Raw genomic sequence first — 17,634 nt, forward strand, 5'->3', positions numbered from 1 at the left:
GCCCATACAGAAATACAGAGTAACAAAAATCACATTCTAGGGGTTCAGTGCACAAAGCAGCCTCAATTGTGCTGCTGGATCATCCTTAAGCTGACTGTCAAAAAAAAGAGAGAAAGAAAATACACACACCCTAGCGCATCAAAATATAACATTTTCCATTTGCGTTTTTTTTTCTTTTTAAATTAAAAATAATTAAAAAAAAAAAAAACCCTTAAGGAATTCACAATCAATTGCCTGCCTCATTCTGATGTCATCTATGATGAATGACGTTCATCTTCAAGGCTTAGTCTTCCACACAGTGTAAAATACCCACCTGGAAAAGGAGTCAAGGAACAAAAGCCCAACAGAACTTAACCAGTTGTTCTCCCTCCTACAAACTGAAAGATGAATGGAGATCTTCATGGCTTAGAGCATTACGATCATGACAACAAAGGTCTTTTTCAACAGCACCACTTTTGCAGTCTCAGATACCCACCACCACCTTTGACATGTGTGTGAATGGGAGACTGGACGTACAAGAGGCTACAAGAACGCACATAGCTTATCAGGTAATGCTTTTGCTTCTAGTGTTTCCAAAGAGTTTTAGAGAACAATACAAGATGGGAGGGAGGGAGGAAGACACAGGGGTGGGGGGGAGCCAGGAGGGAGAAGGGAAGATAGAGTGGGAGGGGAGAAGTGAAGGGGAAAAAAGTGAGGTGAGATGGTGGGGAGTAAGCAGAGGGAGGGAGTCTTTTCTCTAAGTGTTACCAAAATGGAATTTCCCCAAGAACTTTTTGAAGCCCCCTCATATAAACACAGATCTGACTGGAAAAAATGCTTTGAGTGGAAACTTGAGGAAGAGTGGTTGGGGCACTACCAAGGAAGCTAACCAAATGCAGAGGTGGCCCCTCATCACACAGAGGGCCTAAGGGGCTTCTTGGGTACAGGTGTCTCTAGCTGAGCCCAGGCTGGCAGGAACAGCAACCTGAACAGCTATGACAACTGCAGTCTGTCACCACTCCAAGGAAGTCTGTCTGCAGAGCCCAGTCCGCATTTTAGATGGAAACATGTTACAAACACATTTCGGGCTCTCGCCAGCGTCCTTTCTCATTTCTTTGGACTAGCTTTATGAAGGGAACTAATGGGCAACACAGAAGCGAACCTTGTGGAGTTTTAGTGTTGATTTCTACTGGAAATTAGGATCTAGTGAAGTGTAGAAATTATCAAAGGAGTTTAATTTTAATATGACAGGAGAATGAGTAGCTATCCATTTAGTTTGTTACATGTTGGTTGTTGTCGTGAATTGCCGTCGAGTCTGTTCCGACCCATAGCGACCCTGTATAGGGTTTCCAAGGAGCAGCTGGTGAGCTTGAACCACCGACCTTGCAGTACAAAAGGCTTAGCAGTCTGGCGCATTAACCCACAGCACCACACCAGGACTCCTTGCTACATGTTGTTGTTGTTAAGTGCCGTCGAGTCGGTTCCGACCCATAGCGACCCTGTACAGGGTTTCCGAGGGTGTAAATCTTTACGGGAGTAGAAAGCCTCATCTTTCTCCCGCGGAGCAGCTGGTAGTTTCGAACCGCTGACCTTAAGGTTCGCAGCCCGATTCGTAACCACTACGCTACCAGAGCTCCTTTTTCAAACAAAAAACCACTACTACCAACAGTTGCTATCCAATCCATTATGACTCATGGTGACCCCATGTGCCTGGGTATGGCAAACACACACTCAGCTACTAACTGAAAGGTTGGTAGTTCAAACAAACCCTCCCCATCCCAAGAAGCACCTCAGAAGGCTTGGCAATCTGCTTTTGAAAGGTCACAGTCAAAAGAACCCTCGGCGCTGTGGGTTAATGCGCCAGACTGCAAAGCCATTTGAACTTCAAGGTCGGCGGTTCAAGCTCACCAGCTGCTCCTTGGAAACCCTATACAGGGTCGCTGTGGGTCGGAATCGATTCGACGGCACTTAACAATGACACCATGCAACACATGGAAGCCACCATGAGTGTTACTCCTGGGCTTCTCAAAGCTTCAATGTACACATATTTCCTCTGGAGACGTTTCTGAAACAATTTTGCTAGGCCTCACCTCCAGGTTTCTGATTCAGCAGGTCTGGGGTGGGAGCTGGAGAATTTGCATCGCTCACCCTTCGAAGCTGCTAGGATGGGGAGCAACTGTGAGAATCACAGCTTTACGTGAGTGGTCGTCAATCATTAAAGCCACCTGGGGGCTGTTGCACCGCCTAATGGGAGGCCACGCCTCAGAAACAGATGCACGGCCCAGTTTGAGAACGAATGCTTTATATACTAAGAGGCTTCAGTTTGAGGGAAAATTCCATCTTTCCAGGAACTTTTGGAAGCTCCCTGTATACTATAGAGTTAATTCCATCTATTAGTGAAATTTTGACGGTTAAACTGGCTTAGGATTAACTCAAAGGATACAATTCCAAGTATGAAGGGACACAGACGATCTCCTTGGAGAAATCCACAGGACAATACAGGCGCCCAAGCTGTTCTTCGTAGAGCGACAAGGCTTCTGTCAAATTGACACAGTTCCCCTAAATCAAAGAGAGAAAACCAACAATGGAATGCTGGGGTCCACCCGACTGACACACTCCTCTGAAGTTCTTTAATAAAGGAGGACAATTCGAGCTTTAGATAAAAGTTCATCTTTGAAAACGAGATAAAGCTTCTGTACTTCCACAAATTGCATTTAATTCTATTAATAGACCCATTAGCTCATTATCCCTCCACCTCATTTACCAAGCCATTTCAAATGATTAGAGAACGAAGAAACAGCAAGCAGTCATACCGATTTCTCATTAGTGACAGTCATTGTTATCAACACCATGCAATTATGGTAAGATTCATACACACCGCCCACTCAAAATACATTTTCCCCATAACAGCCACCATTGTGTTGAGAATAAAGTATCGGAAAGATAATATCTTGATTTCCAGGGTGGTTTAAACTACAACCTATTCAGACCCCTCATGCTTTTCACCAATTCTGTGATTGATTTTAAGGCATAAGAACAAAAGTTTACTCAAGACATTCCCCAGTTCCACTCCATCAAAAACTCTCTTGACTTCATTGCTCTAAACTTCTGTCGCCTTGAAAATTTCCTTAAGTTAAAAAAAAAAACACAATCAACATGTAAAATGTACTTCACTTCACCTGACGTTATAAAAGCTGTTTGTTTGTGGGGGTTTTTCTGCAGAGCTTGGAACTGGTTCATTCCAGTTCGAATCCCTACTGAGAATGTTCTTTTCCTCCCCAGATACACGGAATTTACATCTTAACAATCTACATGTACACAGAATAATTACCTGGCGATCTTGTATAAAACGTAGAGATTCTGGTTTAGTTACATCTGGGGTGGAAGAGCAAAGTCCCAGCAGGGGCCCAAACAAGAATCAAACCTGTCTGAAACTCTGTTTTGATTTTTCCTCTTCTTCACCATATGATGAGCAACACTCCACCAAAAAAGAAGGTCAGAGCTACTCATCCCTAAAAACACAGGTGCAAGAAGTACCCCAATCGTGTTTACATGTCTTTTCCTGTTTTTATTCAAGTAAGTGGTAAGCACTCACACCACCTCACTCCCCACCAAAAATTTATGTAGGTGTGTCCCAAGGAATGCTGGTACCAAAAGTGCTTCCCAAACAAAACATGAAATGCCACCACTTTTTCAGCCTCCCCAGCAGCTCAGGGTAGTCAATGAGATAGAGTGGAAGCCGGCTGGGGTGACTGGGAAAGCTTTAGATTCTGGACCATCAAGGATAAACAGTGACCCTGCCCCTTTAATGTTCTTCTGGCCTGTCACCTGGATTCAGCATTTGGAGCTGTAGCAGCCATTCTGTGATCAAGAGGAAAAGCAATGCTGAATAAGCCCTAGTAGAGCTGTTAAAATCTACTATTGAGCTGCCTGGCTCTAGAGCAATGCATCTCAAACTTGAACGTGCATGGGAGCTTGTTAGAAGACAGATTTTGATTGGATGGGTCTGGACTAGGGTTCTTCATTTTAACATAATTTTCCCCACAAGAGTTTTCATAACAAACGTAGAAAACAAGATGGGTATTTAATACCACTTCCTTTTAAAGGGGCTCTGGTAGTGCTGCCCGATAAGCACTGGATTGCTTACCCCAAGGTCAGCAGTTCAAACCGACCAGCCACTCCACAGAAGACCGATTAGGGATTTACAGCCTCAGAAACCTTATGAAGACTCACTATGAATCAGAATCAACTAATCAACTAGATGGCAGGTCTGATTTGGGTTTAGCATTTCCTTTTAACATCTGAGGTTCATAGTGTTCCAACTCATGGGGACACTATAGGGCAGAGCAGAGTAGAAGTAACCTGGAAGGACTTCCAAGGCTAAAACGTTTACAGAAGCAGACTACCACATCTTTGTCTCACAGAGCAGCTAGTGGGTTCGAACATATGACCTTTTAGTTAGCAGCGAAGTGTTCAACCACTGTACCACCAGAGCTCCTTAAAGTTGGAAGACTCCTGAATATAGTTAAGGGGCTTCAAAAAGTTGATGGAAAAATGGAATGAAAAGATAATGGCATCTTTTCAAGACATTTTTGAAGCCCCCTTGTATATGATGCTTCCACTGAAGAACTTTACAATCTATTTGCCTCAAAACAGTCAAGTACAATGCAAGATGAGACTATTTACAAATGAAGCCAACCTGTGATGTAAGCACTTCTGAGAATGGCATTTCAAAGTTATGGGCAAGAAGATAGAAAGAAGTGTAGTCCAAGACCAGCTTTGGTGGTTTTAACATTAGCACATTCACTCTGCATGACGTCATTCCAACCTGTCCCTTAACCCATCATCTAGGGACCTGCAGTGGGATTTGGCCAAAATGCCTTTCATCAGCATATAATTTGGTTTCAACATCAAGTTCACCATGAGAGCATACAAACACCACACATACAATTTAAGATGCATAAATAGAAAATAGTGATTGGCTGTTTTTAGAACACACCACCACTGGGGAAGCTACAGAGAATGGAGATACCACCAAGGTGCCCGGTCAGTGGCTTGTCTTACCATCTGAATTTAACATCGACACCACACTCATTACACAGGGCCTATGGGAGGACCTCCTGACAGAGAATGTGGAAGGAAACAGGAAAGTTTCAATTTGTTCTTTTCCAAAATTGTCAAAAGGCAGCTTAAAAAAAAGAAACTCGACAAAAATAGGGAGCTACCCTCTAAAATGTAATGTGATACATTTCATGTTTCCTGTGTATTTGAAATGGAACAAACAGCATTTGTTGTTTCCTCTTTTTAAGATATGTGGGGAAAAACAGAACAAAAATCTTATGAGCAAAGAATTAAATGTCTATTAAGGATGCGTGAAAGGGAGAGAAAAATGGGACAATTGTTTCTCCTAACAGTTTACCTTACCCCATGTTAGGGGCGGGGAGGTGACTCTTGCCTTTAAATTTCATCGATTTATGGTGTATGCATCTTTTAAATTTAGTCAGCATGTCTTCTTGCATTATATCTATCCATATTTATTTTTTTAACTGAGGCACAGAAGAATATGAGGAGGCTTCAAAAGGTTCATGGAAAAATTGCATTATCTTTTAAGTCCACTTTTCCACAAACTCTTTGAAGTTCCCTCATATATCCCTACTGATACCACTTTCATCAAGTTCAAAAGCAAGCAAAACTAAGTAATATAATGATTTAGGAAATCACATGCATCTATAAAGAAAAGCACAGAATAATACAAAACTCAAGGATGAGTTACTTCTGGCAGGCAGGCAGGCAGACATTGGGAAAGAACTAGATACACCAATTGTCCTGGTGATGTTCCAGTTCAAGGTGGGTGATACAGTCAGGGATTCACTAGTATTTTACACCCTAACTTACACGTATGTAATCTACATCTTTTGGTATGTGTCAAACAGCCTAGTTTTTAAATGGCGGATGGGGGAGGTCAAGTCCCAGGGTCTGCTTCCAACAGGGCAGCCTGCTCACCATGCCCCTGTCCCACTCCCAGGTCCACAAAGCTTTCCCTGGCTTCAGGGCACATTGACAGGCTGCTTTGAGGCATCCGTAGTGACCACAGTGACATCGTGGACTAGCCACTATGATGTAAGCACTTTTGGGAGGGACCAATTTTCTCACCAAGTAACAGACCAAAGGACATTCTCATCACATTATAAACTGACTCTGGTGCCATACTGCATGCCCCAGGAAGGGGGCTGGGGTGGCAGGAATCAAGGGCATCATCACTTGGCAGGTTGAAAATAATATTACAGTGCGGTAACCGTGTCAGACCACTGAGCTTCCTTACACCACCGGGCCCCTTCAACCACCACATGCACTGGGTGACCTGGGTGCCCGAAACAGAGAGTCTTGTTTTCAAGTGGAATGAATGCAGAAAGGCTACATGTCCTTGGATATCTTTTGTACAACTCTTGGAAACCAGCACAGCCTGGGGCTTACTGTGATTTTCAGTAAAAGTGGGTTGGCAAAGACTAGGTATCAAAACCGGGACCATTAATACTGTTATCTGGGCCATGGTGTCTTTCTAACAAATATTTCTGTTAGTCTTTCATACTAAGAGAGCCGTTCTCCATCCAGAAAGGGCAGTCTGCTGGCAGATATCTCAGGGGGAGAAAGCAGTTCCTCTTCCTTGTTAACTCCACCTGGTCTCCATTACAAACGGACTGGTTTGCAGTGTGTCCCCTTTTTTGTTCTTCCAGTCTCTCTTGGTTAACGTTCCCAGAGCCTCAAACTCTTCCCTGACTTAAGCTATATAAAATTTCCCTCTGCTAACACAAATGTAAAAACATTAAATTCTATAGGTATGTTCTACTTTGAGGAGCCCCAGTGGCACAGTGGTTACAGTGTGTGACTACGAACCAAAAGGTTGGTGTTTCAAGTCCATCAATTGCTCCCTGGGAGAAAGATGGCCGTCTGCTTCCATAAAGATAGGCAGACTCAGAACTCTACACGGGCAGCTCAACTCTGTCCTATAGGGTCGCCAGGAGTTGGAGTTGACTCGAGGGCAGTGGCCTTGCTTTGGCTCTACTTTGACAAATACCCACTCATTTAAAAAGAAAAAGAATAACCTCTCTGAATTTAGATTGCTTTTACAACAACAAGAATTTTTTTGTTTGAAGTTTCTTTGTAGATTTCCTTCAAGTAGGAGTCAGCAAGCTGTTGCTGTAAAGGGCCAAATAGTAAAAAGAGTCAAGGCTTTGCGGGCCACAGAGAGTCTGGTGTAATTATTCAATTCTACAATTGTAGCATGAAATGCACATGAATGAGCATGGCTGTATTCCAATAAAACCTTATTAACAATAACAAGGGGGGCCACATTTGGCCTGTAGTTTGAAGACCACTGCTTCAGAGTCAAGTCTAGAATGTGTCCATTTGGTTTGTTTTTTAAATCAGTTCTAAACATCAGGGGAATAAATACAATCTTGACAGTCATCAAGATTAACACCCTCCAGCACAGTCCAAAAAGAAGTCCATCTTTGATACTTTGTTAATACACTTCCTCCTTGTTCAGTGAACTTGACAGTTGTCTGTGGCCTATCAGCTTCCCAGCAGTTTCACCGAGCACAGGATCCACAATTTATTCCCATATGCCTGCACCTCTTGAATACAGGGCTGGGGCTGAATTCAAGGTCTCTCAAAGCTGCTGCGTTGTAATTCAGCATTGTCAGTCTCTGTCTCTAATCTTATTAAATGTCTAAGATACAGTCGGCTTGCAAATGCTTCCTTGGTTAAGACCTCTATCTGTTTCTGACATTTAAATATAGGCTGCTAACCTCAGAGTCAAGGAACTCTGGTGGTACAGTGGTTATGAATTGGGCTGCGAACCGTAAGGTCAGCAGTTCGAAACTACCAGCTGTTCCACGGGAGAAAGATGAGGCATTCTGCTCCCGTAAATATTTACAGCCTCAGAAACCCTGTACAGGGTCACCATGAGTCGGAACAGACTCCAGAGCACATAATAACAACGCTTTAAAGGGGAACATGGTAGCTCTGTAGGATAAGCACTGGACTGTGAACCACAAGGGTTTAAGCCACCAGCCGCTTCGAGAAATAAGATGAGATGTTCTGCTTCCACAAAGATTTACAGGCTCAGAAACCCTAAGCAGGGTTGCTATGAGTCAGAATAGATTCAGGGCACGTAACAATGCTTTAAAAAATAAGAACAAGTGAACCACCACTGGCTCCTAAGAATCTCTTGCCATTTGTCTCCATCTGGTGGCAACAGCTCATACTACAGCCAAAGCCCATGTCTGCCTTCCACGCAGGAGGCCAGGGCTCAATTCTTGGCCAATGCATCTCATGTGCAGCCACTGCCTGGCAGTGTGGGCTTGGGCATTTCTAGAATGCTGAACAGGTTTCAGCAGAGCTTCCAGACTAAGACTAGGAAAAAAAGCCTGGCGATCTCCTTGCAAAATCCAGCCTATGAAAACCCTGAAACAAATCATAGCATTTTGTTCCACTGTACATGGGGCATCCAGGAGTCAGGGACTGACATGACAGCAACTAGCAACTACAGACAATGCAAAAATGCCACAATGATCTTCAATCTAGTGGCAGTTGTTCATGCTATGATAAATACATTAGCAACTTGTTTCGTAGCTGTTGAATGCCAACTCACAGAGACCCTGTTTCCGAGACTGTAAGTCTTTATGGGAGCCAAAAGCTTCATCTTTCTCCTGCAGAGCAACTGTTGGGCTCAAATCACCAACCTTGTGGTTAGCAAGTATTTATCCTATTGAGAAATCATGCTCCAAAAATCTCCTAGAGAACAGGAAAATTAAAACTACAATCTATGTCTCCATCTGGTGGCAGCAGTTCATACTACAGGCAAAGTCTGAAGTTGCTATTTCAAGCCAACTGTAGAAAAGGGACACCACAGACCTCATAAATTCCTAAAAGGTCAGTTATGCATAAATGTACTGCTCCAAAGAACGTAACCCAATTATGCTCTTTGATTCCCAACAGGCAGAAATGGCAAGAATATGCATTCAAATCTGAAAATATGAAATTCTTATTGACAGTTCGGGGGAAGGAATAAACAAAACCAAGAAACACACAGTTGGGTAGCCTACCTGTGTAAAATATTTCCCATCCTGTTTCAATACTTTCATTGAAAGGTCAAGAATCAGTCTGAGAAACTCCCATGTGGAATCTGGATATTAAAAAAAAAGAGAAGTTTCCAGTTTATGAACATGGGTTTCCAAGCATCAAAAGCAACATCTAAAACATTCCTACTAATCCTCAGAATGACCATAAATAAGTAAAAAGCCCTGCCCTGAGCACTGAGCTCTTTTGAGAGCTGTCTATAACATAGGATTAAATGGACAGCAGCAAGTTATAAAATTAGACCGGAATCTTAAGTGGCAGTGAGCTTATGTTAACGGCAGGAAAGAGCTCAGGAGGGATGGACGACTTGAAGAATACCATCAATGGCACATGTAGAAGAAACCGTTGAACTGGTCTTGCTGTGTAGATTCTCAACAGCAGCAACAAAATTAATAAAAATTTTATACAACACTACCACAAGCTTAAAATGCAAGTCTCAAGGGCTTCTTCATGAGCACTTAGGTACTGTAGGCCAGAAGTGCACAAAGACAAGGTCAAAACCAATTGTGCACCCACTGAGCAGCTCTGCTCTTACATCAGTACAGCTGTGCCACACGGGCAGAGGTCAAAGTCAAAAAGAAAAAGGTGAAGAGGGAAAAGAGCGACATCCTAACAGAAACCCCAGGTCACCAATTGGCACGTAACTCAGGAATTCCTGTCAAGTTTATACACAGAAAATGCAAACCAACAGCGACTTACAGCGTGTGGTTTTAGAAAGAGAACCATCTCTAGCTCTATTACTGCTTCAAAGTCACCTGTGCCCCCACCCCCAAACAGTTAAAATTCCAATGATTTAAATAAATTATCACACAATCTAATGTTTCAATGATATGAGGATTAGTCATTTTAATTAGTATGTTCGTTTCAACTGATGGAGTTAATTCCATCATTTAGTGGCTGGCTAGGAACTGAAGCCAGATCTCAATTCAGTGACTCTTCTACCATTGGCTTCATTTCAACTACCTTTGAAAAAGAAATGTAATTAGGTGTTCTCCCAAGATTCTTCCAACCTTCACACTGAACCCAAGAGAAACAGTCCTCTGAACAATATCTTAAAATAAGAAACAAATGTGGGATCTACCTTCCTCTGGAGATGTAGAGATGGGGACAGCTGTCAAATCATTAATCACATAATCAAACTTCCTCCCTTCTTTGGCGTACCTCTTCAGTACTGGAATGCAGTCTTCTATTAGAACCTTCCAGAGAGAACAGAAATATAAGGGTGAGGCAATAAGTGCAACATTAGTAGCGGAAGAGGACGATGGCAGCTGGGGTTTACAGCCACACCTCCTGTCCGTTCTGTTGTGTCCACAGCAATGAAGACTAACTTCTTACAATATATGCTTTCTAAGTCTTGTCATTTCATCAAAACCATACCACTATTGTAGCTACTATTCTTATCCCCATTTTACAAATGGAGAAACATATTTAAGAGTGGTTACCGAGTCTATTCAAAGGCACCAAAAAAAGAAAACAAAGCCAGGAAGCGCACCTAGATCCATCTAAAAGCCAAGTTCATACTTTGATCTGTTCGGCTCCCGTTACTATCTGCATTTCTGACATTTTCTTCTTACTATCTGTAGTTAGCTTTTCTACTAACTGGCTGAGTTATCTATTGATTTATTTTTGCATCTTAGCTCTTAAACTATTGTTGTTGTTAAGTGCTGTGGAATCGATTCTGACTCATAGCCACCCTGTATAGGGTTTCCAAGGAGCAGCTGGTGAGTTTGAACTGCAGACCCGATGGGTTTTCAATTTCCTCTTTAACACTTCAAGTTCTGCTGCTGTCAGATGCTCTCGAGTCAAGTCGGACTCAGAACTGGCGACAGACTAGAACTGGCCCACAGAAGTTTTCTTCCTTGGTGACAATCTTTATACGGTATACAGCCAGGTCTTTCTCCCAGAGATGTGAGGTGGGTTTGAACCTCCAACCTTTCCGTTAGCAGCCAAGTGTTTAACCACTGTGTCACCAGCTCCTTATAGTGGAATCTAGAAGCTAATGATCTAGAAGATAGCAAGGCCCAGGTAAATAGCAGCTCCTACAATCACAGCCACTAACACTGAATGCCATCGAGCAGTTAAACACTGGGATTTGTATCCATCCAGATCCTATGTAGTAAAAACATGAAACACACGTGGTGTTTGCATGTCTTGGAAGTGCTGAAGCTGTATACTGGAGACCTGTCAGGTACTAGGCAACATCCTGAATTGGACAAGGGGTATTCTTGTCTTCTATTTTCCTAATTATTAAAAATAAGCTCATGTTTTCAAACTTCACATCAAACAAGTCATGAAATAAAAGCTTGGCACAAGTCCCTATAATAAGTCAAAGTAAAAAAACAAACTAGTCCTCACACCTGGACCAACAAAAGCATCATGAGAAACAGAAAATCAAACAGTTGCCCAAGATTTCACTTCACTTGGCTCCATAGTCAGTGCTCATGGAAGCAGCAGTCAAGAAATTAAATGTAATTGCATTAGGCAAATCTGCTGCAAAAGAGCTCTTTAAAGTGTTCAATAGCAAAGATGTCACTTTGAGAACAAAGGTGAGCCTAACCCAAGCCACAGTATTTTCAGCTGCCTCATATGCATGTGAACATTGGACAACTTAGGGAAGACTGAAGAATTGGTGCACACTCACTTTGTGTTTGTGTGTGTATGTGTGTGCGTGCATGCGGGAAAGACCTTTGCATTTTGCCATTTCATATAACATTATCTCCAGGTTTCTGATCATTTCCCTCTACTGCTATTTCATTTTACCTGCTATACAAGGGGGCTTCAAAAAGTTCATGGGAAAATAGAACTGAAAAATGAAATTCTCCTACGAACTTCTTGAAGGCCCCTCGTGTCTGCTGAAATGCTTTGTCATCTGCTTTCATATTATTTTTTCTCCTTTTAGTTATTCATGTATTGAATTATGTTGACTCGTGTCTTAAAGTTCACATCCTTATATTTCTGAACTAGCTCTTCCTGGAACGTATCTATTAACTCTTTACATGTTGTCCCCCAGAGTCAGAGGCAGAGGTGATGGCATGAAGAGACAAAGCAGCTGAGGAGTCTAGACTCATGGAAGGAGAAAGGCTGTGTGCTGACGGGCAGGGGGCTGGTTTGCAAAATGTGGCCTTTGGCTGTTTAAATGATTGTATATTCCTGCTTGGTTTTGGTTTTTTTAAGGATTTTATTGTAGATTGAGTGAAAGTTTACAGGGCAGATCATCAGTTTTACATTCAACATATCATATACCTTATTTCATTTCATTACAATGATTATAATGCCCCCTCAATGTACCATCAGTTAATAGCATTTCTCTCTATTCACTTTAACTCTTTTTAAAAAAAGCAAACAAACAAACAAACACTCAGGCATATATAATAATTTATACCACCATAGGGCATATTGTGCAAGTCGGCCTTCTGGCCACCATCTCTTAGTCTCTTCTCTTCCCATGAGTCTGTAGTCCTCAGCTGCTCCCTGTCCATGTACCCATCTCTGCCTCCATCTCTGGTGTGGCTGCTTCTCTAGATAAGGTCCCACATTCCACTTGTGCTCTTCTCCCTTAATGAAAACTATTCAGTGGGGACTCTTTCTTCCCCCACACACTATTAAACTCCCCCTTGAAACCTTATAAGCCAGTCACTTTGTGCCTTTATCACCCCCTCATTTTAAGTAGCCAATGTCTAAGTTGCCCATCCCTATCTACCCTGTGTACAGAGGGGATACCATTGATACTTGTTGTGAAGACTCCTTTCCTCTCTGTTGGTATTTAGAGTTACTACCTCCATGAGTATAGGTCAAGTTCATCAAATTGTAGCAATTTACTGTTTCCTTTATAAAATGGTTTTGCTCTTTTTTTTTTAAATCGTCCTTTAGTTGAGTTCTAATTATTAAGCCATTGAGGCTAGGTCACATGGGTCCTATCTGCAACTTTAGATGTTCTTGTGTGTCTCCTCTCACTTCATATCAGCTGGATGCTTCACTCTCAGGTTTGTGTCTTAATCCAGTCAGAGAATGAGCCAGGGTGACAGGCGTGGGGATCCCTCCTCTAAAGTCCCCCATAACCTTGACTCAAATTGGTTTTGACTCTCCAAGTTTCATCTTCATCTACAGAATAGAAATGATGCTCGTGTGGTCCATATGTGAGGACTAATTGCAAAGCACCTTAGATGGCCTGGCCCATTTTTTGCCCTCCACCCCCCACCAAAAGGTAATGTTTAGTTTATTACAAAGCAAATCTAATCTAAGAATCCAACCTCACTCTTCTCTTTTCAAGTTTTAAACATGAGGGGGCTTCAAAAAATTCCTACAAAATTGGAATGTAAAGATAATGAAAGATTATTTGAAGCCCCCTCATAGTATCAATTGTTGTTAAGAGCCATCCAGTTGCTTCCAACTCATAGCGACCCTACATAGGTAGAGTCCCAAGGAACAGCTGGTGGGTTTGAACCACCAACCCGTGGTTAACAGTCTAGTGCTTATTCTACAGTACCACACAAACCAAGACCCCCATTGTAGTATACGAACAGTAGTTCTTTTTCCCTTTGCTCATGAAACAATCACAACACATTTTAATGTAGATATAATTTCCTCTTTCAACTTAAGAAACTAATGGCAGGTACCATGAAATACAATTTGGATGCCCACACAGTTGAGAAAATAGACAGGGGGTGTTGGTAATATAAGTACTGGATTCCATGTCAACAGATTAAAGTGTTCACTTAAGTGGTTTATAAATCAGGAGACACACATTTACGACTGTTTGGATACCTTGCTCTGAGTTCTGACAAGTACTATGGATATGGGCACCAACCATGTGTCCTCAAAACACAACACAAATATACCCTACACATAAGTAATGATTAGTAACTTTCAAGCACAAAAGGTAGGACAAACTAGTTTGCTTATCGTTCCTCAAGCCCCCTTCCAAGACTAAGATTCAAGGGGAATACACTAGCAGGCATGTGGTCTTGCTGCTGATCACACTGGTCATGGAGAAGGGGACGTGGGTGAAAAACAGCAATGAAGTTGTGAGCTAAGTCCGACCACGTTCAATAGACTCCTATCAACCTGGGTTGAGACATGGTTGGCCAGCAGTATGGCAAGACCTGGGGACTCCTAGGCCCAGAGACAGGGCCACAGAGGACTAGAGCAGAGAATGAAGGGTCCAGCTGATATGAAGTGAGGAGAGATGCACAAGAACACCCATACTTGCAGATAGTACCCATCTGATCAGGCTTCAATGGTGGGATGACCAGAAGTCAACTAGAGGAAGAAAGAGGAAAAAAAGAGTAATCCGCTACAATTTGATGAGAACGAACCTTTACAGCGAGGATCATTCCCACCTCCTCGGTACACAGGGCTGAAAGGGATGGGCAACTTAGACACTGGCTACCCAACCATGGCACATAACAACAACAACCCAAAATGGGGGGTGGGGGTGGGAAGGGTACGAAGGCACGAAGTGACTGGCTTACAAGCTTTTAAGAGGGAGCCTAATTTCAGAGGGTGTGGGGGAAGGTAGAATCTCCACTGAGTGGTTTCCAACCTGTCTGGACGTGGCTGGTGAAAGGAGATGGGGATAAGAGTCTTGTGGTTCAACAGTGAATAATTGCTATCAGGACTGATTGTTGAGTGTTGCAAATGTAAAGGTAGACGTTTTGTAACAAAAGGAGGGGAGTGGCTGATTTTGCAGTCCAGGAGCGGAGGACCCTGGGACCATCAAGGGAGAAGAGCGGAGTACAGGACCCTATCCAGAGAAGCAGCGATGCCAGAGATGGAGGCAGAGACAATGACATGGAGAGATGGAGTGGCTGTGTGCTGACGGCCAGGGGGCAGGCTTGCGGGGTATGCCCTTTGGCTGTTTGATGATGCCTGCAGGGAATTGTAATCATTGCAATGAAACAAAATAAGATAGGATGAATATAAAGCTAATGTTCTCCCATGTAAACTATCACATAATTCACAATAAAAACTTAAAAAAAATTTATCATTCCTAAATCACATATTTTAATCCCCCATACTTAAAAAGGAGCTCTGGTAGCGTAGTGGTTACGAATCGGACTGTGAACCTTAAGGTCAGCGGTTCGAAACTATCAGCCGCTCCACGGGAGAAAGATGAGGCTTTCTACTCCCGTAAAGATTTACACCCTCAGAAACCCTGTACAGGGTCGCTATGGGTCGGAACCGACTCAACGGCACTTAACAACAACAACAACATACTTAAAAAGGAGCTCTGGTAGTGTAGTGGTTACGAATCGGGCTGTGAACCTTAAGGCCAGCAGTTCGAAACTCATGGGAGAAAGATGAGGCGTTCTGCTCCCATAAAGATTTACAGCCTCAGAAACCCTGTACAGGGTCGCTATGGGTTGGAACCGACTCAAAGGCACTTAACAACAATACTTAATAACTGGGAGTGCTGGTGCGGTGCTCTAGGATAAGCACCAGACTGCTAACCGCAAGGTTGGCAGTTAAAACTTACCAGGGGCTCTTCAGATGCCATATATAGGTTTGCTATGAATCAGAACCAATTGGACACTACCAACTAAATACCTGAATTCCTACTGGGAGGCCAGACCCAGAGATTATGAAGGTTAGAGAGAAAAAAAGGTGATACACCACCACCACCACTAAATTCAAAGAATTTTACATATCTGTAAAAACCAGTCAACTCTCACTCATGGTGACCCCATGGTGACCCATGTGTCAGTAGAGCTGTGCTCTGTTGGGTTTTCAGTAGCTGATTTTTCAGGAGTTAATCACCAGGCCTTTCGCCCAAGGCACATCTGAGTAGGCTTGAACCTGCAAACTCTCGGTTAGTAGCTGAGCACTTAACCATTCGCACCACCCAGGGAGTCCTATATGGATATAGGAATCCAAAAGCAAACCCATTGTTGTTGAGTTGCGTTCTACTCAGGACAAAAGGAGAACTATCTACCAGATATGGTTTCTAAGGCTGTAATCATTAAAGCAGACTGGCACCTCATTCTCCCTTGGAGCAGTTGGTGGGTTTGAACCACGAATTTTCAGTTAGCAGCCAAGTGCTTAACCTGGGCTCCTTTATATGTAAATACCCATCAAATACATAAATATACATATAGCACACATCTGGAGATCTAGTGCTCTTTTAAACCAATTATACTTAAAGCTGTTTTAAGAGGGCATCATTCCAATCAATACTTATATCAATTACATTACTGGTTGACTTAAAAAAAGCAGTTACCTGCAAAACATAATTACCTGATAGCATTCTCCTTTAAGATTGTCTAAGACTTCGCCACATGTTTTTCGCATGTATTTCTTACATCCATCAATCACCATTTGGTCAATGTACAAAAGAAGTTAAGGAGAAATTTCCCCAGAATTTGGATGTACCAAAGAATTCTGAAATAATTAATACTTTAAAGAAAAGGGTAAGACAAACATAAGAACACCAATAAGCTGTTCACTTTCCTTGAGTCCAAAGTAACATTAACTGAAATCCTAAGAAGAGGAGAAAGAAAAAAACACAAAGGAACCCACTGAACTTGATCTCTTATAAAGGATATCTCTACCATAGTGACCATCTTTGGTTTCAGTTTGACTATTTCACATAATATGCCCCCATCTCCGCCTCCCAGAATCAGTACGTCTTTGCCAGTGTAATCTTCTTTTCCACTGCCCATGATGGCCCGGGTATATGCCAGATCACTCTCTGCCAAATCTAGGGAGACACAGGTCAAAAATGGTAAATTGACTCCAACCCACACAGCACCTGACCTCACCACATTAGAAAGTGCTCAAAATCTAGCCGGAAACTTCAGTTTTTCACTTTCAATCTTTAAAAATTGTCAATAAAATACCAAGTTATATATGCATGACTTTTCATCATCCTGTTCATCTCATACCTAATACAATGGGTATTATCACCATTGCTAAGTGACACTGAGTTGGTTCCAATTCATAGCAACCCTGTACAGGGTTTCCGAGGAGGGGTTGGTGGGTTTGAACCATCAACCTTGCGGTTAGCAGTCCAGTACTTATTCTACAGCGCCACACAAATCAGTAGGAATTCAATCTTAAGAATGTTCTGATATGCTGGCTAAATTAAAATCAATTCTTTTCAGATGAAATAATGCTTTGGGAGCAGTGACTAAGGTAACTATTGTTGTTGTTAAGGGCCACTGAGTCAGTTTTGACTCATCGCAGCCCAGTACTGGGTTGCTGAAGAGCAACTGGTGAGCCTGAATTGCCAATCTTGTGGTTCACACCGGCATTGGGGCGTGGGAAAGGATCGTGAGAGTGCCAGCAGGTTTGGTGAATGTCCCGGTTTGTCACTGGACTGACTATACATGTAGAAACTGCTGGATGACTGTGTTGTTGGCTATGTATAATCTCACCCTTCCCCGCCACCCCAAAATTTAAAAAAAAAATCATTTCAGAGAGAGTAAGTGGACTAGAATTTAGGCAGAACAAACCTGTCCAGGAGTTGGTAACTGTGGATGCTCACTGGTGAGTTAATGTAGGTTCATTCTACTATTT

General features: G+C 42.5%; 1 protein-coding gene across 1 annotated transcript in view; it reads right to left on the reverse strand.

The window, feature by feature from the left end:
* Positions 1–276: 276 nt before the first annotated feature.
* SMS (spermine synthase) overlaps positions 277–17,634 on the reverse strand; it is a 63,910-nt gene continuing 46,552 nt past the window's right edge. The window contains exons 6-11 of the mRNA XM_006835575.1: positions 16,662–16,816; positions 16,354–16,443; positions 10,202–10,316; positions 9,087–9,166; positions 2,423–2,538; positions 277–313 (exon numbers count right to left, since the gene is read on the reverse strand). Coding sequence (XP_006835638.1) covers positions 277–313; positions 2,423–2,538; positions 9,087–9,166; positions 10,202–10,316; positions 16,354–16,443; positions 16,662–16,816 — 593 coding nt within the window. The remainder of the gene's footprint in view (positions 314–2,422; positions 2,539–9,086; positions 9,167–10,201; positions 10,317–16,353; positions 16,444–16,661; positions 16,817–17,634) is intronic.

Source organism: Chrysochloris asiatica, unplaced genomic scaffold (genome assembly GCF_000296735.1).
Source record: "Chrysochloris asiatica unplaced genomic scaffold, ChrAsi1.0 scaffold00018, whole genome shotgun sequence".
Taxonomy (NCBI): Eukaryota; Metazoa; Chordata; class Mammalia; order Afrosoricida; family Chrysochloridae; genus Chrysochloris; species Chrysochloris asiatica.